Here is a 12809-nt window from a genome sequence, read left to right on the forward strand (position 1 = left end):
ATTATGTATAATAAAGATACATTCAATTATGATGCGAAAAAGTCTTACCTATGCCATCCTTTGAAATTGACTATATTGTCCAAGGAAATTCGTTGGCTTACTCTATTGGGAATTTTGTGTACAAAAAGCAGGTTTTGTTCAACTATATAGGCCATAATCCTTCACGAATGTACTCCTACAGTGAAAGGACAAAATATGTAGTCAATTTTTTCAGTACTTTTTTTACTTGTAATGGTGCATACCCACTAGGATTTCACTGAAAATATGAAACATTATTCCATCATTTGAACATATTTCCTATTCGTTTTTGTATAATATAATATGATCATGTTATTAAGCCGTACGTTACGTTTCAGTATTTATGATATTATATATTATATACTAACACTATTCGGGTAACCCCCGGTTGCCCATATATACATTGTAAGTAAACACAACACGATAATGTATAATCATTATTCATTATATACGGTGTAAAAATTGTTAATAGGTATACATATATGAACAGATTTCCATAATATGTGTGTGGGTGTGTATGTGCAATATTAATATAATATTATCAAAACTCTAGTGATGTGTTGTGATAAAACTTTTTGAAGACGAATCGGAAAGAATTACGTGTCCGGGCATCATCTATACTTTACGCAAATGTGTAAGCTACTTAAGATATTCCCCCGTTGCTCCGTGCAATATGAAAATAAAGTTTCGTTTATGTGTTGATATTTAAATGGCTTAAAGCAAGATTTAAAATTCGATACGTAGAATAGTATATGTATATATTCTGCAGTCACCGACGACGATATAATTATTATATACTCTCGAGTTTTGAAACCATTTTAATACTTTGTGACTCGACGGCAACCGAAAAACCATACAACTTATTTGGTGATGCAATATTTAAAACGCGAAATGCACAAATGTATCTAGAATACTTCTAGATTTGTTATAAACTCCATTAATAAAATAAAAAAAAATTTAAAAAAAAAAACAGAAATCGAACGAATAAAATAAAATATTCCTCTATAGGCTTAACTTCAGAACCCGACTATATCGTCATCGTAATACAAATTAAAAGGTATGAAATTCAATCTCGTGATGTATATAAATGCCAGCAGAGACTGCCGCTTATCAAAACGATGGAAGATGAATGGATTTTATTTTATAAATTATGAACTTGAAAGTGGTATAGAAATTCAGATTTTAGATCATATAGCTTATGCATAATATCTTTTTTTTTGTTTTTGTAAAAAAAAATATACCAACAAATCAAATATATTTTACTTAAAATTACATTTAAAAACAAAATTATTTTACTTTGATTCAAGCTAGAAAATATAATATTTATCTATTTGACTTGTAAAACAGAATATTTTTAAAACACTTTTTTATATATAGGATATAGGTATATTTTAATATATTTTAAATTCTGACGAGTGGGCAAAAAATGTATTAATTTTACAAAGATAATTTTTTTTTTTTTTTTTTACATTTTTTATGGAAACACAAATTTTTAATGTATATTATATTATTATGAACTTTATTATACACAATGGCATTTTTGATTTATTTTAAGATTTTATCTATTTGTGCTATGGGTCAATTTTTAATGTCTTACAATATTTACAAAAATAATTTATAAATACATTTTAAGTTATATAATATTATAATATCTTAATTCTAATAATATAATAAGTGCAATATTTTCGGGAAAAATTATATCAACCTACCATACTACTAAAAGTAATATAAATTACTTTAATAGCTAAATAAAAAAAATATATATCATGGTCCATGGAATATACTTATTAATATAGGTTGACTGACTAACTGTTTTTGTTTAGAATCGTTTTTATACACAATAATATATCATTGCATTTTTAAATTTTACATTCCATAATAGTGACCCACTCGACACCTGATGTTTCCACAACAAAGCGGTTCCCACTTGTCTACTTTTTATATTTAATCATACAATTTATACAATAGAGATACGACAGGCATAAATACTAATAGAATAATAAAAATATATGTTCATTTGTCAACACCATCCAGCAACAGCACTTTGGACAAACAATTTAAATTACTATAAGTTTTAAAATGTTACATAATACGTGCGAATTTTTTAACAATACTTTACATTAATTATTTAATATAATTATTTTATTTTATTAAATTAAACCCTCTTATGATAGCGAACGAAGACCATGCTGGATCGTATTATAATATTAAACCTACCTTTATATAATAAGTATAACGTTAATTTTTGGCCCGTGGTGTAACTATATAAGATAATTTCCTATATTCTTCCACTTCTACGACCTTATGCTATAGCTGATTATATGAAAACCCCATCATCCCTTCCGGTTGATTATAATCACGACTCGCATTTAGAAGTTTCTAAATTAGTCCTTGTATTTACCATCCTTTCTTATCTACAGCCCTTTTTAATATGTACATTAAACATTATAGACTAAACATTCTTGACCCGTCTTATTTAAATCGAATAAATCTACATAGATTTTTGCCATGATTATTAATTATAACTATGCGCCCTACACGTTATATATATTTACATTTCATTTTAATTGTTTTAAGAACTTCAAATGCTATAATAAAATGCAAATTCACTTTCTAATTACCTATTAATTTATCATAATTAATTATTATTTTTTTTTATAATATTCCATTTTTTTTGAAAGTAAAACCTAGTTTCATAAGAAGTTAAATGATAAATAATTTATTTAATATAAATCGTAAAGAATAAAACATTATTGTTCTTCGGTAACATTGTTATAAAAATACATTTTTGGTTTTAAGAGAGCATTTTAATATTGTATTATGCGTATTGATCCAAGGTATTTTAAAAGAAACAAGGAATTAAAAAATAAATGTAAAAAGATAATGAGTAAAAATGACTTGTGTACAACAGTAGTGGGCGTAGAATTACACCCACTTTTTAAAACTTAAAAAACAGTTCTTCCGCTATAAATGAGTTAATCCGCTTAACGTTTTTCCAAAAGTCACCATCAATCACTTTTGTTGAAAAAAAAATGATATGGTTACTGTAAAAAAAAAATAAGTGTATTTTCATTGATTTTCGCGTATCTTCTAATCTATCTAACCCTGATACACACACAAATGACATACATATAAATATAATATATAATGGTATAAATGTATGATATAAATTCACACTTCTGATAGTTTTTATTTCATTTTTCAGGTACTACTTTTTGTTAATAATTATTTACAGAATAGGTACCTAGATATAATATAAATTCACACTTTTTAGGTCATTTCAAATATTGTTTCATTTTGCAGATTACACTTTATCGTGATATAATATATAAAATGTATGAAAGTTATTTCCAAAGGCGTAACTTTGAAAAGTTTGAATACTTGAAGTCTTGAAATATACCAAAAAAGAAATTTAATAATCTAATATTTTGAGTCAATATTACACGGTCTCGCTTATTATAATTTCATGTCGATTACAAAATGTTATTTTGAGTTTATTCAATGCATTTTATACACTGACGTTCAATATAATGGGAACAATTTAACGTGGGTACCCATGTTTTTAAGAAGTCTGTTATGAATGACTCTGCAGGTGGTATAATATTATAATTATTATTGTAATTATTAAACAAATTGTGTTACGTTAACATTACGGGCAAAATATTTAGGGTACAATATTTAGGTATATTATTGTTATTTTTGTTTGGATTTTACACAAGAAAAACAAAATCAAATCCCGTCACTGTAGCCGTCAGTTTGTGTAAACTACTTATATATTAATTAAAATATACACTGAGTTATCCATTTAACGTAAGATACTCATTATTTCAAAAACTATTAACGTTTTTAAAAATATTGTTTTTTCATTTAATTCATTAAAAATCAAACCATCTTTCTAAAAAACCATATTTTAAAATTATTAAATGTCAACATACATTTTAATAACGTATTCTATATCAGAATATTTATTGTAGTACTTTGAAACATAAAAATCATATTTTGGATGAGTAGTTTATACGATATATATTAAATATAATAATGAGTGGAATAGATTGTGGTACAGAATACCTATATAGCTATTAGCAATACTCCGCAAAATGTTGATTCACTAATCTGCTCATCAAAACTTAAAATACTATAACTAATAAACTACTTGTTAAAAATTTGATTTTTATAGATTGAAATACTCCAAAATGTATGTTATCCTTATCGCTCATAAATTAAATAACTTAGTTATTAAATAACTAAAGAATTATTGGAACAAAAAATATTGTTTTGCTATGACTTAAAAATTGTGTAAAATAATTATTTTAGAAATAATGATATAATAAGTGCCTTGTTGGATGGTAAATGGTTCACCACGTAGGCATAAATTTATATAGTTATAAATACAGCGGGCATAACGATGTGATTATGTTTATAGTCGATATAATAGTGACGCGATACGATCTTTCGTCAACAACGGCCAATGATCAACAATAATAATATTATATCATATAACAAGCACTCACCGTAAAAAACGATAATATAACTACAGTAATAAATATACTATCGCGGCGATTTTCGTCGTCCCTTGACTAGCCTCCTCGGAGCGAGGTATATAAAAGCCACTCGTTCGGGTATATTTATTTTATCGTCATCCAAGAAATAGTATACGGTTATATTCTAATAAATTGTATATTATATAATATAAATATGTATATATACGTTTGTATGTGTTTGTGTGTTTTAAAGTGCAATAGGGTATAACTACTGTAGTTACTCAGAAACGAACACCAGTTCTGTTTGCGAGCCCTATCGTAACGCGAGACAAAACGCAATAACAATATTTTGTCGTATATCGCATGATAACAATATACAGGGTATAAATTCATCGAGCATGCTCGCCGGCGTTTCAACATTCGATCATGTATTCATTAGAATTCAGTTTTTGGGGGAATTTTTTATGCACATATATCACCTACTTATTGGTGCCATATTTTCAACTATAGTTTTAACGAAAAATATGTGTACCATCGCCACGTTTAGTCGATCACATAATATTATTACTACTAAGCCACCAAGTGACAGTAAATTGAGTATTTTTTAAAATCCGTTAGAAAAAAAATCTGTATATATATTATATTTTATCAGGTGTTGGTATTAAATTGGGCACGAACCGCTTGTACACGTTCGATGACGGTCTTACGAAGAATGTGCACAATGCCTACAGTACTGTACATCATAATATACCTCTCTATTACGATCTGCTCATAGATATACGTATTACGCACTACAATAATTTTATACACGATATATCACATTCCTATAATACGTATACGTACAATCGATTTCATAAAGCAAAAAATGTCGAGAGGAAATGGGCTCACCATAAATCATGATCGGAACCCTAGCTGTTTAATAATGTGCACCACCAATACAATATGTACATTTTGTTATAATGTAAAAAGTTTTAATTGGTGGAAATTATTAAAAGTATCCAATAAAGTAAGTCGTATAAAGTGCACTGTGTTTCATGAGATGAAACATATTTCATAAGTTCTGATAATCAAGAGCCCGTTCACAGCCATTTACACGCTGTTCGTCATATTGATATCACTTCTTGTAGTTCCGGTGCTTAGTTTTATATTAATCATTTTCTATAGGTATAAGGAATTTCGATATTCAATTAAGATCGCCTTTCGTCCGATTACAGCTGCAGTTATTCAATAAATACAACTTTATTTTCAGATAACGAACGTATAACATTAAACAATATTTTCACCCAAGTACACAACATTATAAGAGGCTGTTATATTGCTATAACAACTACATTCGATTATAGTTCTGCTACATTGGAACTACAATCAAAGCCTTCGTTAAGACCAAAGTTCTCGATTGTAAAATTGATGTGCCTCGTAAAATCATTAAATAGGTATATCCTGGCTCCTATACCTACAAACAGTATTTCAAATTATTTAAGATTGATATGAATTTATATCATACTCACATAAAACTCATAATATTATATTATTATTACTTACAAAATCATTGATTTTGATAGTTAGGTTATAGATATATAAAATACTCCACCATTATGTTATTATGTTTAATGCAATGTAATTCATTTGGTACTTTGAAATAAATACTGGTATATTCATCTACACGAGTATTATACAAAGCCAGTCAAGTATTAATTTATTTCAATGCACTAAATAAAATATTTTGTTTTAAACTATCAAAATATGATTGATGTATATTTCAATTTCAAACAAAAACACCTGAGGCAGTCTCTATACATAGTTCAAATACTACAATTGCTCAAGTTAAACTTTTTTTTAAATTGTAATAGTGCACCTTACATTTATATTTTCCAATATAAAATATGTATATTATATAATATAGAAACCCCATATTTGTTAAATTTTTTTTCTAATATTATTAAGGGAATTAAAATATACTAAATATTAATCATACAATATAAATAATAAATATAAACTATAAACGTAATAATTATAATATTAAATTAACTACAACATCTGATTTATACATTAAATATTAAAGTAATGATCAAATATATATTATATAGACAATCTATATTAAACATTTTCAATGGACGTATAATTATAATCGTTTGCTTGACGATGACTTTTTGTTTAGTCTTAACTTCTACAGTGGGAGGATCTACACTATCCAATCTAATTCCACCACTATGACGACGTTTTGAAGTATATTAACTTTTAAGTCATTAGTTAGATTTCGATCAGTTTTTATTCAATTGTATTCACTTTGAAAAATAGAGCTCAGTGCGTTGTAGGTCTTATTTTAAGAACTCTTCGCAGCATCTTTAGCCGTAAGGGTATCCCCTTTATTAAAAAAAAAAAACAAAACAAATCTGATTTTCGATTTAATTACTTACAGTGTTATCTTTAGGCTCCTTAACAAAATTGTTAGGTATGAATGCCACACTGTAATGGCATAGCATACAATACAAATGTTCACACCTACCTTTAAATATATTGTGTATAGTAATGTTTATATATATATATTGACATATTAATGACAGTAAGAGTTTGTTTCACAAATATTTTAGCTAATTAAACCAAATTTTCACATTCCAGATGACTACAACCGAGTGGTCTTAGACCAATTACCAAACGTACCGGATTCGGATTACATCAACGCATCGTACGTGGACGTGAGTAATGAACAATCGTTGATTACTATTATTATGTACAATTTACTATAACATAATTTAACATGAACATAAGTAAATTTCAATGTGTAACGAAACTTATAATAATAACAATTATTAAATAATTGTTTAGGTAATATTTGTAATTTTTGGAGCGTTTATATTAATAACTTTGCCGCAGTGTAACCCATATATATTAAAATACGATTATATTGATATACTTATATACTCGTACTTACCATTTCAGAAGGACGGTATTGAAAATTAAATCCGTAAAATTCGTGGGCATACGAACAATTTGGCGTACAGCATGTTATATATCGTTCCGCGTTGTTATTCGGCCAATTTAATTAATTTGCGTTGCGGGTTCGGATTTTAATTTTTTTCGGATTTCGATTGTTTTAATTAAAAAACAAATAAATAAAAAGCAAAGCACTTTAGTCGGTAACTTTTCGATGGCGAAATTTAAATAAGCATATATTCATACATTTTATAGGTACAAATGTACAATATTACTAGTGTGTAATCTACAAACGAAACGTTATTCGAATTTTTTCGCCAATTTCCCAAAATTGTATTTTTATAAAAACTTAATGATTAACCTTGATGTATAAGCAAAAAAAATCAGCATATGTCTGAAATTGTAATTATTAAACGTTAAAAAGACGTCCCGAATAATTGTATAGCCACCTCAAAACGCATAAAATCGTATACTCTTCAATAGTAGCATTGCGCGTATTATTATATTACCTATACTTATTTACCACATAGTACATACAATTTCTTAAATTATATACAGACTCAGAGTGATTCATCAAATACGCTTGCCTTAATTTTATGCATTTATTTATTTTTGATTTTTTGAATTTTTCAAGTAAATATTGTCGTATATACTTCCGACATACCTAGGTATCCTAATAAACACACATGGTTAATTATAAATATACCTAGGTACGTATAAAATCACTTTGTTAAACCAACTGCGTTATCATCATCCATAGCTTTAACTTCATAATTATTTCTACTATAAAATAATTGTCATTGGACTGATACTACTGATTAAGGAGTTAATTACAATTTTTGTCGCTTCTTACGTATATTTTATCTTGACATAATTTTTCGAATTTATTACAATAATATTTATTTATCATTTCATTCTTTTTTGTACCTAAATTTAATATTTTTCAAATGCCAATACACAATACTACGTTACAAAATTGTTATGGCTATATTTTCAAATACTTAGATTCAACATGTATTACATAACTCACTTTGTTTGATTAATCGTCAAATATTTTTATATTTGATTTTCATTTTTTCATCTATATATTGATTTGTCTAATAAATGATTGCTCCAATCCTCTAATTCTAATAGGTACATTGTACCTGGTACAACCATTCAATATTATTTCAAGGTACTTTTAGGGGAATTCGGAAATTCACAGCCACACTTATACCATACCTGTAAGTTGTAACCCTTTTTGTATTTACTATACAACCTGTTTATAACTCGCAATCTACTGTTTTGAATTTTAAATTATATATTTAAATGCATCGACATCTTCAAGAAAATTATTTGATATTGTTTGAAAAAAAATATGTTTATTAATATACGGTTACAAGACAATCGCCGTTAAACAGCATAATACAATCGGAGTATTTTAAAATACGGACTGTGTGCATTGGCGTGTAAATTTCAAAAATCAAAAGTTAATGATTAAATTGTGTTGAATACCTAGCGCGCTCGGTAAATCGCACTGTATAATATTAATATATGTGCACCTATAGTACGTAAAAGTACATGTCGTGACGTGCGTATTAAAGCGTGAACTTGTCGCTCGTCAAGGTAATATTACACCAAGGACGTGGTATATATTATGTGCAATATATATTATATATAAGAGGTAAGTCATATATTACACTATACGAAAGTATAGCGTTTATACAACCGCTTCAAAATGTTTAATAATACTGCAATAGCCAAACGCCGTGCGAGGATATGAAATTGTATATTAAACGGAAAGAAAAAAAGAAGTGTACCTATTTCAGGCGCCGTATTATTATTTTCGATTTCACGTTCAAAAAACAATCAGACGACGATCGATAAATCGTCGGAAACAGGCGAGTTGCTTGTCGAAATCGCGACTTTTTTTACGAAAAACGACCTCGCCTGAATAGGCGTATTCAACCTGCGAGCGTTCAGATTTTCCATCATCTACCTATAGGTTAGGTTAGGGGCGTTTGTCGATCGGAAAAAGATGCGTACCCAAATGATTCGACCTCCATTCGGCCTCCATTATACAATGGCAATATTGATAGAGGAGAGTGTATTATAATATTTTCTGGTATGCAGTAAAAAAGTGTTAAATATCGTGAATTTGCGTTTTTGATTTTTTTGTGTTTGAGAATGCCTTTGTGAATCAATTTCAATTCTGTTTGATCACTTTTTATCATTAATATATAAGAATTATATATTTATAACATATTTAGCTTGTAAAAACATTATCCAAAATAATTATAAGAGTTGAAAAATAGGACTCTATAAAACACGTTTTATAATGTAGCAGCAGTGAACAATATTCACTAAACATTGTTATTAATATTATCGTAAAGAAAAAATATATTTATAATAGGTTATTGTTTATTTTACACATTTAAAAACTCTATAATCTTTTATTTATATGTTACGCCGAATTTATGAAATTGCCGATTTCATGAAATCGGCAGAAAAATGCAACTTAAAGTGCATAATACTGCCGATTGCGTGAAATCGGCAAGACCCTTCTTAAAAAATTATAAAACATAATTTAATTTAAATAAATGTATAAAACGCCAGAAATATTATAAAATCAAATTGTAATAATAAATATTATATGTATATAAAAAATAGTTTAAAAGTTAAACAAAATTTAAAAAAGTTAAGTTAACAAATCTTGTTAAGTTAAGTTATTGAATGTTAAATGTAATATTAATAGTTTATATTCATAAAAAATAATATTCTTTATTGATTAAAAAATTCCAAATAAATAGAAAATACTAATTTCCATAAATAATATCCTATTTTAACCAAAAAATATTGATACCAGTTACCAGCTAACAAACGTTGCTAATTGGCTGCTAAATGATGGTTCAAGAAAAATTTGAAAATATGATTTCAATGATATGGGTGGGGCTAGGGAAATGTGTCTCCAGCTCCACCCTAAGTTTTTTATTTTTTCTGATTACAAAATAGGCTTGCAAATTGTGAAAATATGCTTGAAAAATGTTGCAAAATGACTGCTAAGTGTTGACTTGAAAAAAATGTCAAAATTTTGAATGGGTGGGGTTGAGGACATGTACGTGCAATAAAAAGACCTCAATACCAAGATAAAATGCTTGTACGTATCATAGCATCTATCATCATAGGTAATAAAGATTACGGGGTGGTAATGCCGATCAGCACGCGTGCAATTATTGTTTATTTATAATCCACTATTTGTAATTATGTCATAATAATATGTTACCGAATTCATGCAATCGGCAGAAAAAAGTCTGCCTAATTCACGAAATCGGCAATCAAAATTTGCCGATTTCGTGAATTTGGTAGCCAAATTGCCGATTTCACGTATTCGGCGACAACGTTGCTGATTTTACGAAATCGGCAATTTCATGAATTCGGCGTAACATATATACTACATTGAAGTATTGAATGTGACATTTTTGGTGAAAAAAATAGTTGTCATTAGTCAGAAGTTTTAAGCACAATGTTTTCGTACAAAATTAAATTATTACAATGCATTAGAATAGCAATACATATAAATCATTGTTATTATTTATTATTTATACTTTTATCATAATATATTTTTAACTTATATTGATTATTAATAGGAACAAATATGGCGCTATTATTGAAATACTGTATATATCATATTTTATTTGAAATGTATGTTTAATCTACAATGTCAGTACCAAATAGTTTTGTTATTTTTTCATCAAAACTATACTATAACTTGTTTTTAAAACTGGGTATATATTTTTTTTAATTAACAACCAAAAAATGCTGTAACATTAATTTTAAAAGTATCTACTACATAAAATACAAGCGTTAGTCTCATTAATTTATGTTTTAATGATTTTAAATCGTACACTGGGTTTTAATTTTAACCCAAACAAGTTAAATAAAGTAACCATTTTGATAAAAAATCTACGCTGAAGTAGTCCATATTTACAGCTAAAATTTTAACCAATAAAAAAGCACACTTCAGTGTAATGAAAACTAAAATGGTCGTCATCATATTTTCTACTCTTTTTCTCACAATCTATATAAATAAATAATACTTCATGTTTAACTCTATAGTAATACTATTTATTTAACGTTAACCAGAATTAATTATAGTTTGTTTGAATAATGTTTAGAAGTTCTTTCTTTAAAGTTCTGTAATATATTACACCCATAACTATATCGTCTACTTAAATTCATGAGTGCAGATGAAATATACAACTTCAATGAATTTTAAACATTCTTTTTGTAATTAACTATAATATTATACAGAGTGTACTGGAACGAGCAACGTTAACTTTTACTGGACACGTTGTATACACATATAATGATTTTTTTTATTATTATTTTTTTAAATTGTATAGAAACTCGTACGTATATATTATAAGTTATATTAGATAAAGTTTTAGAATAGTTCACTTCGTGTTTTAGTCGTTTTATTATTTATTCCTACGAAGAGTCAGACCACGAAAGTTTGCATACACAAAACACAAACTAGGAAAGTTTAACTTATTTTGATAAACTTATTTAAAAATAATAAAAAAAAAACTTAATTCATAAAATCATGTTATTGGTAGAAAAACAAGAATGGAATAGTTAAATGCAAAAATAAATTGTATCTATTGTGCGTAAAATGAATGGAAAAATAATGTTTCGTAGCAAAAATTATGATTTGAACAATACTACAATGACAAGCGTTTACTAATGAAAATGTTTAAAAAATGATTTTAACTATTTTTCTATCTGGTATAAAATAATTTATAATTTATTAAAGTTTAAATATTTTCAAAAGTTTGTGAATGAATAAACTTTTAATATTTAAATGATAATATAATCATGATATTGTATTGTTGAAATATAAATAGTAAAAACCATTTAAATTATTTTCTACGGATTGTAGACCGTAAATTATTAATAATGATTTAACCGTTAATTTTAAATCTTCGATAATTTCTGCATTTGAAATAAACAGTTTCTAAAAAGATTGGCTCTCCTAAAATAAACATTTTGTGTATGTATAACTCACTATAAATTAAACTCTATTTCCAACTCAAAATCAATATAATTGTTTGTTTTTGTTTCGAATGCAGCGTGGTATGAAAAAAAATACCAATAAATAAGAATTTCGGAGTAAAAATAAACTAAATCGAATGTAAAAAGAGAATAAAACGTTATCGATCATTTTCCTATTTCTTTCAAATTAATTCTCTCTTGCCTTTTAAGTGAATTGTTGCAGATCGCGGATATCGTCATTTCCTCTTCATATTGTCTTTCCTCTCTCCCGTACCATCGTTTCGACTACAATCTAAAGTGCTTTATAATGTCGAAATGCTTTAGGTGGGCGTGCATTGATGCTTA

General features: G+C 27.1%; 1 protein-coding gene across 3 annotated transcripts in view; it reads left to right on the forward strand.

The window, feature by feature from the left end:
• The window catches only part of LOC132920451 (receptor-type tyrosine-protein phosphatase kappa), a 128203-nt gene that overhangs the window by 95504 nt on the left and 19890 nt on the right, over positions 1–12809 (forward strand). For all 3 annotated transcript variants that reach the window (XM_060982854.1, XM_060982856.1, XM_060982855.1), the window contains one exon: positions 7119–7195. In XM_060982854.1, the coding sequence (XP_060838837.1) occupies positions 7119–7195 (77 nt within the window). The remainder of the gene's footprint in view (positions 1–7118; positions 7196–12809) is intronic.

The sequence above is a fragment of the Rhopalosiphum padi genome, chromosome 2 (genome assembly GCF_020882245.1).
Source record: "Rhopalosiphum padi isolate XX-2018 chromosome 2, ASM2088224v1, whole genome shotgun sequence".
NCBI classification, from domain to species: Eukaryota; Metazoa; Arthropoda; class Insecta; order Hemiptera; family Aphididae; genus Rhopalosiphum; species Rhopalosiphum padi.